The sequence below is a fragment of the Bombus bifarius genome, unplaced genomic scaffold (genome assembly GCF_011952205.1).
Source record: "Bombus bifarius isolate JDL3187 unplaced genomic scaffold, Bbif_JDL3187 scf7180000008169, whole genome shotgun sequence".
Lineage (NCBI taxonomy): Eukaryota > Metazoa > Arthropoda > Insecta > Hymenoptera > Apidae > Bombus > Bombus bifarius.
Window position 1 is genome coordinate 471,240 of NW_022884490.1, and position 21,464 is coordinate 492,703.

General features: G+C 46.4%; 2 protein-coding genes across 6 annotated transcripts in view; both read right to left on the reverse strand.

Moving 5' to 3' along the window:
* The window catches only part of LOC117209276, a 220,385-nt gene extending 212,689 nt beyond the window's left edge, over positions 1–7,696 (reverse strand). Inside the window, exon 1 of the mRNA XM_033451077.1 lies at positions 7,351–7,696. Within this exon, the coding sequence (XP_033306968.1) occupies positions 7,351–7,696 (346 nt within the window). The remainder of the gene's footprint in view (positions 1–7,350) is intronic.
* Positions 7,697–19,741: 12,045 nt separating this feature from the next.
* LOC117209300 (phosphatidylinositol 3-kinase regulatory subunit gamma) overlaps positions 19,742–21,464 on the reverse strand; it is a 28,938-nt gene continuing 27,215 nt past the window's right edge. For all 5 annotated transcript variants that reach the window (XM_033451141.1, XM_033451140.1, XM_033451142.1 and 2 more), the window contains one exon: positions 19,742–21,394. In XM_033451141.1, coding sequence (XP_033307032.1) covers positions 21,097–21,394 — 298 coding nt within the window. In that variant the 3' untranslated portion in view covers positions 19,742–21,096. The remainder of the gene's footprint in view (positions 21,395–21,464) is intronic.

Here is a 21,464-nt window from a genome sequence, read left to right on the forward strand (position 1 = left end):
CCAGGGGATGAATTTCTGCGATAAAAAAGAATGCGGGAACTCCGAAAACAGAAGTCGAAGCGGCGAAAAACGATGCTGGAATGCGAACAGTGGAATTGCAATAATAGAAAGGGCGATAAAAAACATTTTAAAAAGCGATTGCAGTAATAAAGAAGGATGCAAAGATTTTGCCAAAGGAGGAAATATGAATATACGAAGAAAATAGCGCGACAAATTCTACCAATGGGAAAACGTAAGTTGTCGATCAGGAAATACGACTCGATATATATATATATATATATACGTGAACTGGTATCTCCTACGATATGAATGACATCGAATATTCGAAGAATAAGATACCACCTTGCCTTGTAATCTTATTGAACGAGGGTCGATGTTCCCGTATAAATACCCACTTCTGCGACTCGTACAACTCGATTTATAAACACGAATAGCCTTTTTGCGAGCAGGTGAAATTTCCCGCACATAATATCTGTAGGATGATCAATGGCAGTTATGGGTATCGCGGACCTCATTCTACCCCGTTCCCTTCTTCCTGGGCAACACTTTCGTCAGAAGGTTGGCTCGCAGGCCGAGTTTCAAGCGAGAGAACTTGTGTCTGTACGACGCTCCAGTCCTCGTCGATATTGATTTCCTCGCAACGTTATTTACCTCTCTTTTCGCGCCCTCTTACGACGCTCGTTTCTCTATATTACGTCGTTACGGTCATTCGATGTCCGACAAATCAACTTCGTTCGGCAAATTGGAATACGAGTTGGTCGCAAGGCTGGTACACTTTTCACGCGATAAAATTCTCGAATATCCGAAACTAGACACACCTGTTTGAACGTTCGTTGTAGTTTATCGTGTCGCACGAAATATAAAACGTTCAATATAAAAATTTCATCGACGCGACTTTTAATGAGACACGACTATCCTGATCACATCGGTACGATTTGAAATCAATTTGACAAGGTATATAGAGGTTAGACGATATTCATCGCGAACGCGTGTTTGATAGAAAAGTAGTACGCAGCATGAATATCCATTTTAAGCGCGCGATAAATATAGCTGCACTGCATACTGAGCTTCGTTAATACGATGGGTAACTGACTGTTTAAATACGTTTGTGATCTCTGCGAGATGCGTACTTGTACTGAATATCTTGTAATCCCTATATAATTTCCGAAATTGTTTCAAACTTCATCCACACGATCGTAATGATAGTAGAGTTGTACAACAATACTGATGAAATTTCAAAATGTTTCGTACAACGGAATAATACGTATAATAAAATATATCTACGTGCATGAAGGATAGCTACGGTTACTTTCGACGACCTTTTGTATATAATATATCAACTGGAATACGCGAGCGTTGCAACGAAGAAAATTACTGGAAAACCGAATCGCGGGAAAATACGAGGAATAAAGCGTCGTTCGTAAAAGCTAGTCGGCTCTTTCCATCGACTGCGCGACGCTTTCGTACAACAGCACGGTTAAACGTGACGCGTGCAAACCACGATAATAAAGTATACAGCTACGACGATCCGAAGCATCGCCGCGTGGCAACAAAATTTTTCGAAAATATATTTCACCCGACGACCGGGTCCCGAGTGGCTGACCGTAACCGAGCTCTTCCACTGGCACCGGTACACAGTGGAACAAGCCGGCGAGGGTCAAACGCAATCCGGCTAATTTCCATTTCTGTTAATCAAACGCAAATTTCATTACATTAAAAGAGCGACCCTTGACCGAGGTAAAGCAAAAATCTGCCCAATTAAACGAGGAGAGTGCGGCAAGCGGCGTTTTAGCGTTTTCACAGGACAACCGAAGCGTATAGGAGAACGAAGCAAAAAGCGACTCCTTCGCTTTCTCGTCGTTGGATTCGGTATTAATGGGCTTTGTTCGAGAGAAATCGATCTCGAACGACCATCGTCTCGAATTACAACCGATAAAAATCAAACAGCCAACCGTATCGTCTGTTACCGACTTCTTCGTCTGTTTTTTCGTCTGCTTATTGGATTTCTAATCGCTGTTTAAGCATCGTTAAGAAGGGAAAATCTTCGACAAGAACAAAGTTAAACTCGATGCTGGAACCTCCTAAACGTGGAAAGAAGTTGGCAAGTAAAATTCCATAGGGGAAGAGTCGCGAAGGATACGGCGATTCGACTCGCTTGGAAAGTTCGACTCGGTCGGCAAGGCGAAAAACCTTGGAAAAAGGGCGTAAATGGGAAATACGGAAAGCGGAAAACGAGAAAGACTGGCGCTGGTTCCCGAGCAACGACGAAGAAATTGCTGGAAGGAATGCGCCACTTGCTCGCGAGTGAACGCCGTTGAAAGTCAATTCCTCGCGCGGTGTACACGAAACGTCATCCCGCGTGATTAACGATCACGGAATTAATTTCGAGCAGCGACAGAGCAAATACTTCGGGGATTAAGCGTCCGGGGGTTGTCTTTGTTTTTCCGTTCGGGATTCCCTATGAAATATGTATAAAGCGTGTCCCGGTTACGGGCGACGACCGAATTACGCGCGGCAATCTTCAAGATCGAGGATTAATCAAACGCGGTCGTTTAATCAAATCGAGCCGCCTGGTCTATCGGCCGACCCGATTTCCCTCGATCCGCTGCGCGCCGGAGACGTTCTGTAATTCTCTAATAATATCGGCAAACGAGATTTCGAATCTGTTTCCTTCTGCGATTAATCCTCGGCGCAACCGACGGAAACGCAAAAGTACCAAGATGGATAAGTCTAGATTCCCGAGCTGACGTTTCGTGTTTTCACGAGCCAACGACTTCTAGCCGTATCCACGCCGGAAACAGTCGAGTGGCGTTGTCGAGCCAGCAGAAATAAAAATTCCAGGACGAATAAACGCGTCCCGTTTGCAATCGGAAAGTCAACAAGAAGGCTCGCGAATCGTTTCAACGATCGAGGTCACGGCGAAGGGACGAGTTCAAAGGGAACCGCCGTATATATCGGGTCAAGGAGGCCGAGGTTGCCAGCCAATTAATTAGTCATTTCTTTGACGAGGATTCTCGTAGTTCGAGGTGTTCTCTTTGCCGCGATACGAGTAGTAATAACAGCGCCTCTTCGAACTGACGGCGCGGCCAGCGGAATCGTTCGTCGAGGAAGCGAAACGAGGTCGAGTCAAATAAAATAGGAGAGCGCGGGACCATCTTCCGGCACGATCTTCGTTTCCGAGGCAACTTGCTTGAAATCGAGGATCGCGCGTACAACGCGCTAACTCGATAAAACACCCGTAAATATTTATGGCACTTGCCTAGTACGCGTTTCTTAACGAATCGATAAAACGACCGTGTAAATTTTTCATCGAATAACTGCGTCTTCTCCGAGAGTCGATCAGGACGACGACAGAGAGCAGAAACGGCGATTTTGAACGGCAAACGGCGCGCAATTGTCGTCTCGCGAACACGTATGGCGTAGGTCACGTTTCGCGCTATCGTAGCGGACTCTGCCGCGAGCGAGTTCGATGCAGAATGTTTAGAACCGAACTGGTGCTATCACAGTGCTCTATGGAAGCCAGCACGCGACGTTCGAATTTATTTTCGATAATAAAATTTTGCCGAATAATTAATTACGGGGATCGAGGCCCGGGAAATCAAACTGTTCCGTAATTTAATGGAGCGAGCCGCTATCGGAACCTTTCGTTGCGATATCGAAGCGTTCTTTTAAATCGCGCCCTCGTCCAACTAATGGCATTGCCGCGCGCGAAAATATGCGCATACGTTTCCAAGGCTGGCTACCGAAAGAGTAAAACCAAATGGAATACGTACGCAGGGCAACGACCAGCCTGACTCTTATGCGTTGCGTGGCTCACGTGGAATATTAAGTTTTATACAAGATGCGAGCGTGCAGCCTCGTTTTTTTTTTTTTACTCTTTTCCTCGAGCAATTAATAACGCTAAAAAGAAGAGAAACGAATCGTTCGAGAAGGTGTACGTGCAAAATCTAGGTGCTTTAGAAAACCCTAGAGTAGAATCACCGATGGAAACGCCAGAGTAAGGGAAACAGACCGCTCCAAACGTAAACAGTATCCTCCAGCGTATTCGATCACTCTACCGCGATTAATTAATCACGCCGGACTATAGATGTCCATCGAAGCGGCACAGCGCTTAAGATTTTCTCGCGCAGAACTACGGTAGATACGCGTTTCCACTGAAAGTTCAGTTTCCCAGGAGATACGATCGACCACGAGAGATGTTCGAGTAGCGGGATACGCACGATCGTCGAACACCGAGCGCAGGGAAGAAACCAAGGGTTGTTTATTCTTGCGGCGAACGTCGATTCGATTCGACCGATGCGAAAAATTTGAGAATCGCGATGGGATAAACGAGAAGGTGACCAGGGGGTGGAGCAGAGGAACTCGAAGGCACTCCGAATTTATGCGAAAGCAACCTCGTTACGGTGCGGCTGGCAAAGTAGGTCGCATGAAAATAGCGAGGACGTTTAAAAGCGCCTCACCGTGCGATTTAACGTCAATGGGCCACTTCTCGTTCCCCTCTTTTCTTTTTATCCGTAGACCGCGCGCGCCTCCTTTTTCTCGGGCGCAGCCCGTCCTCTCCCTCCCCCTTTCCGCGCGTTTCTTCCTTTTTGCGAGCTGACTCGCGACATTTAAGCCAGGAGTCGTACAACGACGGTGGCGAGCGCTTGGGAAAATCTTTGCCCGCTGTGGCCACGAGCGAGCGAGATAGCGAGCGAGCGTGCCTGCGCTTTTTTCGAAGAAGGATTCCTCCTCGACGGGCTGTCGCCTTCTGTTCCGCACGCTTTCGTGCCTCCACGCTTCGCAACGTCGCCCTCTCTCGTCTCGGCGCCCATCCCTTTCTCGCTCTGTGCCGACCTTAAGTTTCGTTTTCAAGCGACTGCGCTCCGCTACGAATTCAACACGACGTTTCTTCGGACCGGTTAATTAGTCCGGCGGTTTAAAGCGTGGTCACGCTGCCCCGATCGATTTACAAGAAAGATGCGGTGTGTCCGGAAGAGGAACGAACAACGCTATAGCGAACGAATATCGTTACACTTTTCCTCGATGGAATCAGGATACTGTATCAAACACATATGTCACGTCAATCGCGTTAGATCGTTCACATTTTCTATCGAGTTTAATCGTGATTTGATATGCAAGGATCGCAAAAGTTATATATTTACATATAAATATATATATAGTTGTATCTACATATAAATTAATTTTGCGCAATTGATTATCTGGAAATATAAATACATTCGGTATATACGAACGCAGCAACGCTATAACGAACGAGGTGGTAGAACCAATTACATTCGTTCTAGCATGCCCGATTGAAATTGAAAACTACCGTTCCGTTTAAATTCCAACGTTAAGGTTAACGCTGTTTTTTTTTACAGTTACATCGGAATCGAATCAAATCCATCACTCGTGAAACTCCTTCGAGATACGTCAGGAGCAAAGGGGCGATTTCCATTCTCGTGAACGCAACGACGAGACCGAAGAACGGAGCAACGAGGGCGGAACGAAACGAAAAGAGGTGGACGAGGTATCGTTCACCCTCGACCTTCGACAGAAAGAGAGAGCAGGAATATAAAAGACCGATGAAGCCGATCGTCTTTCATTACTAACACTCTATGAGCACGTACGCGATATTTCGCCAGCGAGGAATTCCGTGATGGGGTATAAATGACTTCCTCCCTGAAACTTACTCACCGGCTATAGACGCGCCGGATAACCTTCGATCGTGGCTGACCTCGATCCAAGTTCATCCCATGTAGGGGCCGAAATGCCCGCAGACACCGCTCGCTTCCTACGACAACGTCGACCGCCGACTGTTCGCGTGTGTCCCGCTAAGTACCGTTGTCTCCATTAACCTCGCCAAAACCGAGAAGACTTAAAAGAACGAATCGTCCTGGTTTCCGCCGCAACGAGCAACTGCGGCAACGATAAAATACCAGCGACCGGTGCGCTCTATCTATCCTTTGTTTTTAGTTCCGTGAACTTAGAGTCGTAGAGCTACGATATGGAGGCTGGTCGAGCGAGTAACGTTCGTTTCCGACAATGGGTACTCGTTCGAAGAGAAACGAAAGAGAAGCGATGATCAAATATAGCGGCAGAGGAAGATTAAGGGGTAACGAGGTTTGTGGTTTCTTGAATACGGAGAAAAGAAGGGTGGAGAAAGAGTTGACGAGGACGGTAGAAGGTGGTTCCGAAGCTGGTCGTATAATCCGCGAATATGAATAACGAACAGGCACGTTGAAAAGACCGTGGCCCATAAATTCGACTTAATTAAAGATATCGATCCAGGAGGCAGCGTAAAGAATATTTTCGAGCTAGTTTTCGCGGATGAAAAGCCACGACGTCGACGGTTAGTTCGACGTTTGTTCGAGCATCAGTAGCTTGGACGAAGATTAATATGTGACGGAAACGTTGGTTGGTTAATTAGCGGAAAAATCAGGATGGAGAAAGAAGAGCCGACTCGTTTCTTCCCGGTATTTCTTCGGGGAAAGAAATTGAAAGTAGAAGGAGATCTGAAAAGGCTGCGAGAAAAGACGAAGGGGTGGTCGGGGGTGGCTCGCATTCCGCTTGAAAACAGGCCACTCGATTACGCGGTTGTTTCGCCACTTAAATTACCACCGCATTGAACTCGCGTCGATAAACCGTCGTTGTTGAATTAATAACTGATCCTAATTGAATTAATAATCCGCTCATCCCTCTACGGAAATTGTAATAGCTGCTCGGTGGCTAACAAAATACGGCCAAGCTATACGTACAGTTATTGGTTCCTGTTCAATTATTGACTTCCCTTCTATCTCTCCCCTCGCCCTTCGCCTCGTCTCCATTGGAATGTTCTATCAAATCACCGGCAAAACGAATGTTCATAAAAAAAAAAGCTGAAACGAGCTTCGTCGAACACACTTGCCCATACCGAAACTACCGCTTTACCTACATTCGCGTATTCGATTAATCAACGAGCGCAAATCCAACGACGAAAGTACGTTGCGAAGTTTTTCCCAAAGTATCACCGATTCGCGATTGTACTCTGCGTGGTGCTAAAGAGCAGCGAAACTAACTTCGCGAAACAAATAGCGGACGACCATCGACTTTGTATCGAACGAACACGCGCGATCGAGGTACCGCGACTGTTTACGAATCAGTCCCGGCCAGCCAATGTCAACAAACGCGATTCCCTACCGACGAGCGTGTTCTTCTTGTTGATTACGCGACAAAGTTGACCGAGATATTTCGAGCAAAGGGCAGTTTCGTCGAATCGCAGGCAACGCAAACGGAAAAGTATAGCCTAAGAAAAGTGGGATTTTTTTCAAAACGCCAGACAAAATTCTGAAAACGATATTCTCAAAGAATAAATCTTAGAACGAAACTTACCGCTTCTGCCCGTTGGCGTCGGCGCGGACGTGGATCTTCCGGTTGGCTCCGGGATCGGGAATATCAGGTCGCAGCACTCTCTCTCGGGGAACTCGCTGGCGCGAGTGCACCTGCAGCAGCAGAAGAGCACGACGAGAGCCGCGGCGACGCTCGTCAGCAGCGTCGAGCGCGCGAGCAGCGTCCCGACGACACGTGACATGACTCGTCCCATCAGATCATGATACGGCATTGAGGACGACCTGCTGCCCTTCAGCCTCTCCGCAACGCGCTCCTCTTCGACGCTTTCAACGGCCACCGGTCGACCAGTCGGACGACTGAGACGAATCCCGCGGCATCCGCGCGACATTCTCTCGTCGTCCGTCTCATCGTGCGACGTCTCCTCCACCTTCGATGAGATCCAACCAAACCGAACACTCGTCGTTGTATCCACGCCGGGATATCGGCCGGCGATCGTGTCCACACTTATTTTCCCCTTCTTTCTCTCTACCTTTCTATTTCTCTATCTTTCGCTTTCTTCTCCTCTCTCTCTCGCTCGTACGAGGCAAAACGCGCACACTTTGCAGGATTCTACGATTGCCGATCACGATCGATCAAACACTTTCCTCGCGATTGCACGACCAACGTGGAACTTGTACTCGAGAACAACCTAAAAAGAGGATCTTCGTACGGTGATCGAGGACCTAGTTCGCGTGGCGTGAACTTCGTCCCGACGCGACGCACCGAACAGCCTCTTCAACCTCGGCCCGATCTCGTGATTCCGTTCGCGAAAGAATCTTCGATCGATCACACGCGCGAGCTACGACGCGGCACGCGAACCAACCGCGATGCTGGACGGTATCGAGAAACAAACGGAAATCCGCACCAACTCTGCCGATCACGACGAGGATCGCGACTCGCGCTTCGGACGATATGTGATCGTGTACAGGAAGATGTGTGCGCGCGCGCGCGTGTGTGTGTGTGTATGGCTCCGTGCGTGGAAAAGCGTGCGGCGATTTGGAGTACGGCGGGGTGTTAACGTGGCTGCAGAAAACGATGCGGCAAAATTCGCGCACTCGGTCCTCGTGTCGCGTTCCGAACACACTTGGCGCGCGCGTGCTCGCCAACCGAGCGTGCTTTCGAGTCGAGACCGCGTCGCCACGGCGTCCCGACGCCCAATGACGACCGCACCGTGTTAGACCGACGACCGCGCGACTACCACCGCCCCGCCAACCCTCTGCCGCCCTGCTTCTACCGTCGCTACCTGCTCTCTCTCCCCCTACTCTCCCCCGACACAACTTACACACGATAGTTTCTGCGCGAAAGTGTGCGCGCTCTTCGCGTTCCGAAGGCTGCGAGAGCGGCGTTCTCCCGCTTTGCCTCTACGTGTCCTTGCACGCTACGCTCGCTCCACGTTCGCCTTACGCTTTGCCCCAGGCTCGTATGCGCAGACCGGGACTAACCTCTCCGTGTGTTCCCCTTTGTAGCCGCTCGTAACACGGCATTCAGGTGCTCGCAGGGGAACGCACACCTGCCAGCGCTACTGGTCTCCGGGGTGCACGCGCGAAACGCGTACCTGATTCGCAGGCGCAATCCCCGATGGCCACTCTTATCTATCTAGCTTCGCGCTTCTCCATTCTATTCTCCCTCTTCCTTCCGTTTTTTTCTCTCGAAAGCTTTTTTTTACTTTTGCAGGTTGAGACAACGACGTGAGACCGCGTGGGTTCTGTCTCGTTCGAGTGACCAACGCATTAGTCGCGATGCATTTTTAAGGATCGTCGGAGGTGGTGGTCCAGTGCGCGTGAGATTGTACAGATGCCCAGCTTTCGAGCGTGCAAAGAGTTCAAGGATGGCAAGCGAAACGACGCTACGCTGTTTCCAAGTATAGGGACGTTGTTACTAGAAGACCTGACCGCAAAGTGGACAAGAAGAGAGTAAGGAACGATGCGGTACTTTTCCAGCAATTCGAAATGGAACACAGCGATCGTTAAAAATTTCCAACTATGCTGCTTTCTATGTATTCTATATACGTTTTCTCATGGAATATCCTTTCTCTTACAAACGGATGTCGCTACGATATGAAAAACGAAGAATACGCGTCCGCCACGTGGTGGAGCGCGTAGGCGCGCTCGTACTCGTTGCGTGTTCCTTGCTCGTAAGTTCGGCTTGGCCCGATATCGGTGTCCGTAGTTATTGGGCCGGCGTGCACATCGTGTGGACCGTGTCGGTGTGTCGGAATCGAGCACGTACATTCGGATGTTCGCCGATGTGACGGTACGCGTCGAGCTGCTGGCGTACGTGTCGATGTAACACGATTCCACGGCAGTTCGTAGAAACGACAACGTCCGAGCGGATCCGAGGGATTCCGAGCGGAGAAACATCCCCTGGCCGGGGGGTGGGCAGGCGGCCGACCAGCCACCGACCCACCGACATCCCTCGTTCCTCGTACGCGCCGTTCCTGACCTCGTTTCGCTCGGTTTGTCGAGGTCGGTTACGCGGAAATGCTCGCCGAACCCCGTCGAACCGGTCCACCCCTGAAAACCGGCTTAACCCTTAACCATCGTCACGTCGTTCCGGGTTGTTCGCGATCGCACTCTCATCGCGCTACTAACGGCCTGCGAAAGAGACACAAGACGCGAGATAACGCTTCTTCGACAGTTTCGCCAAGAGGTTGCCCGAATTTCTCGTTCGCAAGCAGCCACTTGTTCGCGGCGAAGTTTCTCTATACTCGACGAAGCTGAAGATGGAGAACCAATCTACGAAAGGTTGTGAAACTTTCATGGTTGCGGGAACGAATCGGGTCAGAGACAGGTTGGAAATTTCAACCGGTCCCATCGTCGTAGCTTCTCGGTTACGCGATCTTAATAAACGATGGCGGTTGTTAAGGATCGTGATCGGTTAAGGGACCGCCCCCATGAATATCAAACAAATTGACGAAGTTGGAGGAAGCCAGACGTTCCGAGGGTTGTTCGCGGTGACAGGAACCATAAGCTCGTCTGGATAATTTCGGCCAGCGCAACGGAATGACCGGTGTCATCGTCCGCGAATCAAACATTATCAATTAGCAAGGGTGATTGCTGGAATTCACGGACGACGAACGATCGAGATGCGCCGCATAATGCAGAGGCGCACGGTATTATTAATTCTCGTCGCGACGTCCCGAAAATCCGATATTCGAGTCCGCCAACAGAAAAACGCAACTGACTGCGCACCGGACCACCGCATAATCGCGATTCGATTGGTCGCGTTAAATAGAACCGAACTAATATTGACGTGTAATATTAATCGAGTTTTATGCCCGCGCGGTGTAATTATTTCGTTGTTCGCGCGAACGCTCTGTATGCCGACTCGGCCGTTTAACACGATCGACGTAGTTTCTTCCGTGAAAAACGTTATCCGTGGAAAAACGACAAACGGTAAAAACCGATACGAACGGCGAACGAACTTCTCGTACGTCAATAAATCGCAGGATGTTGCTAGATTTCAAAAGATTTTACTGACAAAGCTGAATCGCTGGCTGGAACCAGTGGTATAAGCGCGCCACTGGTCAGGCGAGAGTGGTATATTCGATAGTGGTAGAAGTTGGTGGCTGGTCGGACGGATCACGTCGGTTGCAGGGGAGTCCGAGTCAGCACTTGTACGAATAATCAACCCAGGCTGCTCTTACTCGGAGTCGAGGAGAAGTGCGCGTAAAGAGAACCTTATTCCGCGTTAATTGCCGTGTAATTTGAAGAAAAGGTAACGAGTCCAGGCGAAAGTCGAGGGGGAACTTGAGATTGCCCGAAGAAGAAGCAGAAGGCTTCTTGGAGGAACGTGCGAGTCGCTCGTTCTTGGGGAATCGCTGTTAGCAATTCGATCGTTTAAAACGGCGAACAGACGCCTTCGAGACGACCGTTCGTTTCGGACGTTTGTTTCGGGGACACCGCGCGCGCAATCGTAAACCGACAGACCTGAAAAGAAATCCGAAAGGTCGATAGATCGCGGTCACGCGATACGATCGTGTACGATTCTGACGTAAGAAGCTGTTCGCCGAATTCAGTGATTTAATATAAGCAACCGCGAACACCAGGTTCGTGATTTATAGTCGTGACGCGGTTGAGTTTCGAGTCGTGGAAATGTCTCGACGAATCGATTTCGTTCCAACGACTCATTCCGCTGGCCGAAAAGACGGACGGTAACGACGATTCGTAGCGACTCGTAACGATCGATCGAATGACTTAAAAGCGGAAAATTATGCAATCGGAACGATGGTAAATTTCGTGGCGATAAATTTTAGCGGACGTCGCGAACGGAAGTGCGACAATCCTTCGCTGCATTTTTCGAAACGAGGCTCGAATTCTCTTCGATTCTACGTTATTCTTCCGCATGCCGACGATTATTACCGCGGTTCTAAAGCGACGCGACGCCTCTGATTAAAACGCGAAGTTAGTCGCGTGCCAACCGAACACTGAGACCCGCGTGCACCGGTATCACGCGAAGGTATCGCGATCCAACCATCGGAATGATCCAGTCGCGAAGAACAGGGTGCAGTGTGCTGTAATTCCCTGCTCGCGATCGAACTGCCATTTATTTTACCCTCTAATCACAGTCGATGTCTCCCTCTCCGAAGCGTAAGGTTTGTATTTCTAGATACTAACTGCAGTCTTGCGTTGTACACCCGATGTAAACTTGGGCTCTAGAGCCGACTGTGTAGAAAGAGCGAAAAGAAAAGCAAAAGCGAACGCGCGCTCGCGTACGACCGTAACGAAGGAAAGGGAAGGGGATTCCGTGAATCAGTGTCGACGCAGTGATACTTGAAGGGTGCATTAGAAATCAGGTTTAAACGAGCTGTAATATATTCAGCGGTGTGCCGCTGTATCGGGCGACGAAACCGTCGAGGGGTCGGATGCATAGAGAACTCGACGATAGTCAACGTCGGTCTGCGGTTACAGTGAGTAGAAGTGACAGCCAGTACCTGCATAATGACTCGACTGCAGCCGTGCAATGCGGCGCGCAAGCTCGCTACGCGATGCACACTGCCAATCGGAACGTTGTTTCGTCGCGTTAGATACACCGACACGAGCAGCTAGATTCTCCACTACCATTGCCTCTGCCACCTACACCATCGCCACGGCCATCGTACGATCACCACCGCCGTCGCCACCACCGATCTCTATCCTCGCAACAATGTCAGGCAGGTACGTCTTTCGAACTAAGGCACGCGATTCTCACGATTTCTTTCGAATTCGTAATTTCGCCGCCGTTAATAACTCTGCCACTCGGACTCGACTTCGTAATTTCTTGCAACTCTGCTCGCGTGTTAATTTCTCCCGTTAGCTCGTATCTGAAACAACGTCGAATCGAATCGGTAAGCAAAGCGACGGACAACAATTTCCTCGTATCTAGATTGATATTTTGACATTCTGTACTTTACGAGCCTCGTGATTCGTTGCGTGGCAATTTCCGAAGGGTTGTTACTGGGAGGATCGTTACTCGTCGGATGTCTCGGATCTATGGAAAGGAATAGATTTGGTGACGAGTCGAATTGCGAAATAACATGGAACGACAGAGTGTTATAAGTAAAACATATTAATCATATGCAAATATAAATGGTTTTACATGGTAGAACTACCAAATAAACGGTACAATATGAGGATGACCGTTGCGCGAAAAAGCGAGTAAACATTCATTGTACCACCAGTTTTCATGCACTTCGACAGAATCCGTCAAATTCCACGTGTCCCATTAAAACCGAATATAATTTATACGCGTTGTTGTTCGAAAAACAAACGAGATATATTCGCGGAGAATTTCGTCGACCGTCTAAACCGTTCGTTTCCTCGATCAGTCTCCAACGGGAGACGACATCGAAGTGAACGAGCCGCTATGTACCAATCGCAATTTCGACAGAATACCACTGCAAGCTGTTCTCCCGATCCGTAGTTCGAATAGAAAAAAAAGAAAAATATGCAAATCGTATCTCGGTCCTTGGAACGCGAGAGCATTCGAATCGCTGGAAAATTTTTGCAAATTTGTAAAACGCGCTGGCGCCCGCTCCGATTGCACCAAATCGTCGAACGACGAACGATCCCGCCACCCGTCCACCCTCGCTCCGACCATCGATCGCAAGCGCATGAAGACAGGTCGGTCCGGTAATTAAAATTTGTATTCTTTGTAGTAGTATACACTTTTACTGCGTGCACACTCAATCACAATATATGTATGATGCTCGTGTTGTGTTACATGTGTCTGCTGTGTAGGTGTCTTCGTGTCTGTGTGCCTGCACATATATAGATATATAAGTACACATACATAGATCGTTCTAAGATCGCGCATGCCTCGGCGCATATATCTATATACATGCACCGTTTTTATAATATGATTTCACTTTTTTTTTTCCTTTTGTTCTTTTCCATCGTCTCATATACTTATGACAATAATAGTATATTTTACATGCAAAAACAAAAAGTTTTATCACAGTGGGACAGCATACATTCGTTAATAACGTAATAATTGTATATCGATAACTTCTTCTCTACCTTCTTTTGTAACACCCTCCCCGTGTAATCCCCATCCCATAAGCCCCAGGTATCCGAAACCCGCCCCTCTCGACTTTTTCTCATCCCTTTCCCTTCCCTCCCCTCCCCACCCACCCTCTCTCTCTCTCTTTCTCTCTCTCTCTCACTTTCTCTCTCTCTCTCTCTCTCGCATATCCGCGAAATAGAATCCATTCGCTGAACCGATTCGTTTAATGATCAGCGATTATCGCCTTGCAGCGCAACCACCACACGATCGTGCTTTTTCACTCGCATACAGGCGCCCCGATGTCCACCGACACATTTGAATCTCACACGATACCCGGCCACGGAAAACGAAGAAAGAAAAAGACTGGCAAGGATCCAAATGGACGTACACGAAATCTGTCGACCGTCGAACACGATTTTAAGACGGTTTCGCGTGCCACCGATCTCTCTCTCTCTCTCTCTCTCTCTCTCTCTCTCTCTCTCCCTCTCTTTCTCACGCACACAAACACACACGCGCTTTATTTTAACACAGACGATCGATAGGGGCGAAATCGCCTTAAAGCCGTGCTCTCGCGGTTCGAACGCGTATTGTATATTATAGACGGTCGAGATATCCCCCCAAGTGGGATGTATCGTGTTTTTACTTAACTGGCAAGAGATCAGAGTTGGGCAATATTTTATTCGGCGAACGTTGTCCTCGAGAGCGTACGCGAATTCCTCGACGATCCATCACGCGCCAAGAATACGATTTTACGTCGCGCATATTCGCAACACTTTGCTAAGTGAGCAGCCACGCTTACCGATGAATCAACTTCGATTTATACGCACAGTCGTCTTCGGTTTCCTTTGAACTTTAAATGAAAAATTCGTTAGAGAATAACGCCCAATTCTGTGAATTTTTTCTAGCATATCAGACGGTGATAGTTGCCCCCGATATGCAACGCGATCAACGAATTCCCCTCCCACCTCTTTTCTTCTGTAATTTGGACACAGACTTGGGTAAATTGCGAAGATCGTTACACGACGTTCTTGCGTGATCTTTAACATTCTTGCTCTTTAACTTCTCGCATCTTCTCATACATACACACGCTTCTCTCGCCAGACTCTCGTACTTTCTCTTGGAATCGTCTTTCCCCGATCTCAGCCATTTCTGGAGCAGAGGCGTCAAGAGATACTCCGATTTTACAATTTACAATTAATTCGTTATGCCTAGGGTAACAATATATTGGTCTACGGCGATCCTTCGTTCTTTCCACTAGTTTCTATTTCCTATTGGCCTGTTTCTTTCTACTTAAATCGTTAGCATTGACAAAAGAGAGGAATCGAATCCATGTTTCATCGGTTTACTCGATAAAAGGACGTATCGTAACGCTTAAATTACTCGTTTTCTCCGTGTACAATAGTTCGTTAGGTTAGTTTAAATATCTCGTTAGTAACTGGAACCTGAGAGTTTTGCCCATAGCTAAACCGCCAGAGTAATATATTATTTATACATATTGCTGCAAATATTAGAAAAAGAGTGTCTACGAACGTCCAGAGAAACTGTTCGTCGTATCCTCTATATGAGTTTTCCAAATGTCAGGAAAAATCGGCGCTCGCATACTATTACAGGAATCGCTATTTATGTATTAGAAATTATGGTTTCGATTACGATAGGTGTTATCGATACGATTTGATTATCAATGTTTCGCAGAAAATTTCTTTCTTTATGTTGCAAGGCTCTTCATTTCGTGACGAGCACACCAGAATATCTCACTAGATCGATCATCTCTTGTCACTCTTTTCTTTTCTTTTGCCGTCGTACAATATATTCTCGTTGATCGTCGATCGATCGTCTATCGACGATTCGCACCGTACGAAATATCTCGTCCCTCTCTGTTCCTCTACCTTTCTACTTTCTCTTTCTTGCACGCTCTCTCTCTCTCTCTCTCTCTCTCTCACTCTCTCTCTCTCGCTCACATATCGCACCTGTTCAACTTGTAGAAAAACTAAGGCAACTTTACACGTTATCTTCTCTCATCTCGCATCATTCTTTTCTTTTCTCTTCCCAACCGTTTTTCGCCCCCTTAAAATTCCCTCTTTCTTCTTCAATCGCCAAACCATCCAACGATTCTCATCCCTTTTTCCAACCATCGATCTCGTTTCGATCCAGAGCGAGCACCCGTTGAATCGCCGACAAAAATCACGGTGCCTCGTCCAGTCGATCCGATTTCTCTGTAGTTCTCCTCGTATCTTCGAATTTCTTTTGGTTCCCCGAAATTGACTCGTCGACTCGACGAGGCACGGCGGTCGACACGCTGGCACAAATGTAAAAAAAGGATATCGATCGTTCCAAGGATCATCGGACCGAACAAGTGTCGCGAAGGTAACACCGTCGTGGAAATGGTCGAGCGTTCGCTAAAGTTTCGGCTCGCGAAAGAAATTGTTGGACCGGTCCCGCCGAGAAGTCCACGTTAATTTCCAAATCATTCTCTTTTCCTTCTTTTTTCTTCCCTTTTTTCTTTTATTATTAGCATTTGTTTGTTTTATATATATATATATATATATATATATATATATATATATATATATATATATATATAAAAGAGCCTCACCACCATAGCTCGGATATATTTCTATGTACATCGTGATGTGACACGTGTTTTGTATCGGACAATCAGCGTTGCCTGACTCTCTTTTTTTATTATGCCATAAAATCTCAAACGAGGACTCGTCCCCTTTTCGAAAAATACAAAAGGACACCGCGAGAGATCAACGTCTCGCGGTCGATCGTGATCGAGTCTACGTGAAAAATCGACTCGGATAGATCGGATATAGCCCACTCCGTACAGTGGATTAAATACGATCGAGGTAAATCAAGCCCAAACGACAAATACTTGGAATGATTCGGTCTCGTCCTGTTTCGTTCACAGTTGCAAACATAATTTCCTTTCGTTGACCCGGTAAATTCCCTCGCCACTACGATAACCACTGAATATTTGAATTTTCTCCGATGCCCAGTTCGTTCCGTATTCGTTCTATACACAGAGTATTTGTTGCACTTAATTTACCCCGACCTTGGTTTCACCTGCGCGCGAGCATCTCGCGTTCTTTCTTAATCTTATTCGCCTCCATCGATGCTCCAAATAAACCGCCTGCGATCCAATCTATCGACGTAAACGCGTGCACACGATGAAAGAAAGAAAGGATCGGTCAAGACAAGCCAATAGCGTTTTTCGAATATGGGCGCGTGAAAATTGAAACGATTCCAGTCGATGTTGCGCAGCCGTTCGCGATCACGTTCCGATCGACCGATGCCAAAGCGTATTTCGCTCGGCCTTAAAAATAGAAACGTGTTCGGTCGCGCTTATTAATCGTCGGCGCTTGTCACAGACAAACGCGCACGTTATTACAAAAAGATGTCTGGTCTTTCCCTGGAAAAATTGTTGAACGTGTGTGTGTGTGTGCACGCGTGCACGTTGCCTTTCATCGACGATATTCGAAAACGCACGAGCCTTGCGGATCTCGCGTTCCACGATGCGCGTCGTTCCTCGTGGAAAACGCGATCGTCAAGGTTTACGTACCTTCGAATGGTACACCACGATGCTACGATATAATATATGTATATACACATATGTATACAACATACGCACGAATATATTATAAATAATCAATTAAAGGTTTGTTTTCAAAGTAAGTAAAAATATATAGATATATAATATATATAATATATATATGTTCATATATTTTTTTCCATTTTTCTCAAATCATTCTCCTCTTTTTCATCATACTTCCACGACATATACTCTTTCGTCAACGAATGTATCTTTTTTTTCTTTTTTATGTTTTTTTCTTTCTTCTTCTTCTTCTTTATCTCTAACTCACTGTTTGTATTTCGCGCACAAGGGCATGCATCTGCGCGCACTTTGTTTACGTGTGTTTATATGTATTTGATAATGTACGATGGTCGCGTGTGTGTGTAGTCGTGTACTTTTAACTTGTGTGGATTGCGTTACTCCTGCTCCTGAGAAAGGACGACGAGAGCGAGTCGCGAGAAACCCGATGGATCCCGTTGGAACAAGCAACCGGTCTGTGTTCTCCCAAACTCGAGAACCAACTACAAAAAGAGCGGTAATGGTCGTGGGTTTCGAAGATCTCTCTCTCTCTCTCTCTCTCTCTCTCTCTCTCTCTCTCTCTCTCTCTACGCGCGTATCTTTTATTTCTATTTGAAGATTTCAACGAGGATTCGACGATTCGGATATTCCAGTGAATGTTCAACGCGGATCTCGAACTCGTCGCCGTTACAGCTGGTTATACCACGTAAAAGCTACGCTTCCCGTCATCGGATTGCACGTTTCCGTCAGCTTCGCTGTCATTAATTATTCGAGGCAAGTCGTGGCTTTCTTTACCATTCTAATCGGCCATTTGAAATTATAATTACATGTTTAATTCCGCTGTCGATTCTATCGTAGCTCTTCCTTCTTCCTATCGACGGTATAAACGTTGTCTTCGAGTTTCTTCTCCTAGTGTTTCTTTCTATCTTTCACAGTCGTGCAGAATGATAAACATAAAGACCTATGTTAGAATCGACGAAACACGTCGAACGATAAACGGATTAAAATGCAAAGGAAACTATCGACTTCCGAAAGCAAAACGTTCAATGACTTGAATAATCGAAACGTCGAAGAAGCGGGCGACCCGGTGACGATGCGATTGAACAACGATCGAATACTGCACCTGTACGCGATTGGACGATCACGGAATCTACAATATATAAGCCTATCAGCGCCAGGGCACTTAATTTGTTTCTCTCGTATAAAAAACCTAAGCTACCTAAATCTACGTAATTCGAAGCCTTTAGGATGAGCAACGAGCCTTTCTCTTCTTTAAACAGTCTGTTTTCCCCCCTTCTGTCGCTTGCGTCTTTGTCCATCTATCTTGCCTATCCTCGAAATTCATCATCCTATACGGAACAAACGAACGACCAAGAAAAGAAAAAAGAAAAGAGAAGAACAAAAAATTGAAGCTCGTCGCTGCTTTCAACTCTTTCAAGCTCGAGATCGTTTCCCGCTCGTCCATCGATCCATTATATTATATCGGTTCAGTTTTCTTTTGACTATGCGGTAGCGAGAATCACGCGGGAAGAAACGAGAACGGGAAGAATCGTCGTTTTCGACTCAAGTGACCGCTACAAGTCGTGAAACCATTGTTCGCGTGGATCGCCCTCGATACACTTTTACGATTACGGACCGCAATGTAATACGTAAAATTTCTCGAGTATCGATTCAATCGCGACCGGTTCAACCGTGATTCTTCTCGTTGCCGTGCCAACCAACGAGACTACCGTTACCTTTTGAGATCATTCAAAGAGCACAATGAGCTTTGACATTTAAGAGCGAGAAAGAGATCGACCCTGTTCCACGTTTACGAGAACATCGCGTTCTGCGTGCATAGATTTTACCGGTATTCGGTGCAATGGGAATACGGATAAAATCAAATGAAAACGACGTCTCGTGACGTTTCAGGGACTGCAATACACCGAGTCGAATAGAGAAAAGAGCGCGACGAGACTCGTAAGACTCTCGACACGACGCACAGAAAGGAAGTACCGAACGTAAGAAAAAGTTACAATTAATAAAATCACCATTAGCTTCTGCACATTCCGTCGCAATATAATTCTACCTATATTCGTCGAAGTCGACGCGCATATTAAACCAACGATCACACGCTTCGTAAACCTTAAAGGGAAAAGACAAGTAGTGATAGAGAAGAAAAGCGAATTGCAAAAATCAATTGGAAAATTATAGACACGGTATAATATATATGCATACATATATATGTATATACATATACATATATATATATCCTTTCTCGGCAATCCGAAATCACAGACAATATGTTTAACTTTTCGAAAAACGATTTCCCTTTCTCTCTCTCTCTTTCTCTCTCACTCACTCTCTCCCTTAGCACACACACGTGTTTCGACACGCGTAGTAGCCTATACAGATCTGGCACAGCACTTGAAATCTAACATATATATATAAAAAAGTTCCCGCGCATCCGTGAAAAACTTTGTTTTTGTTTTTTTTTTCTTTTTTCCTTTTCGTTGTAATGAAGTTCGTAAGCAACGCGGGCGGGCACGTTTCAAATGGAAAATCGATCGGAAGTAGCGTGGATCGAAATATCCGAAAACCAGCCTCGTCGTCCAGTTGTTCAACCGTGATTGATGCTACTTTAGTATATCACTACCAAAAACATTCCGTAAGCATCCAAAAGGCTCAGTTATATGTTCTATGCGACGCGTTCTAATTATATATTCTAATATCACTGTTGTAGATCTTATACTTCGTGAATCATATTCACGATAAACGATGCCCGCGCGTATCGCGTACCGCGCGTTACACAAACGGAGGTCTGGGAAATATTCACAAAAAATTATCGAAGAAGTCAGAAGTACAGCGGTCTACGAAATGTGTTGTGTTTATTCATTAGCCCCGAGAAGAACGGATGCGTTCATCAACCTTAGATTAGTATCAAATTTTTACGAAATGCAACTACCCTGATTACCAATCGAAACTGCGAGTAGTTTGAGCGTGGTCAGACTTATGTTTCGTTCTGCTCTATCGTATTTGTTTCTTCCGTCAAATTGCCTGTAAGACTAGATATATGCCTCTGTTACTCTGACGTATTCGATCGAATAAGTGCATCTTGGAAAATGCAACGTATCACGTTCCAACACCCAAACGATTCTCCCTATATCGAAGATACAAACTGACAACAAAAGATTATTTCTCAGTACTCAGGGTCTCGCAAACTTGCTCAAGTAAATTTTTTCAGTCGATCATCCATAAGATCTATCAAAAAGGTCTGCAAACCCCGAGAGAATAGTAAAATCTATGCAGTGCGGTCCTGTAGACCGAAACAATTATTTGCTGCGCCACGGTAACATACGTATATAATTACATTATAAACTATAGCTTCTGAGAGTTGCTACCGCTACCAATGTTTCTCCCTTCGTTATGCATACCACTGTACTTTGTTTAAGGAAGCGTTTACCTCCGACCTATAAAAATGGAACGATCAATTATCGCGTCTTGTTTTTCCCTAGATAATACCACCGTACCGATTAAAACGAATAGAAATTTCACAGGGCCCTCCTCGAAATACCATTTGTCATCACCTCGTTAATTTCCAATTTCTAAATCACACCTCGACGCCGATCTCGGAAACATTCATGCACACGTACATCCTAATTAATTCTGTAATTCTATTGATCGACACACCAGCATTACGTGTGCGTCATGTAATGTTGATTTTCGAGGGGACGTGTTAGCTGTAATTGGTTTTGCGTGTGCATTTTCATCTGTAACTGCATTTGTTGAGCCTGCAACTGCGACAATGCAGCGGGCGAGGCAAAAGCTGGATAAGCCAGAGTCGTGTTAAGACTCTCATTGTGTTCCTCCAGGGAATTCTGTGCGTAATGTAGCACCAAATGTTTCAAGCTCTTGTGGATGTTGTACGGTTCAGCGAATCCAAAACCACGTTCGGTACCATATATTATGCAATGATTCACTGTACCGTTACACCTGTAACGAATAAAAAATCGATTGCAATCTGTCTATGTCGTCAACGTTGATAAAAAGAAATTCAAAAAAA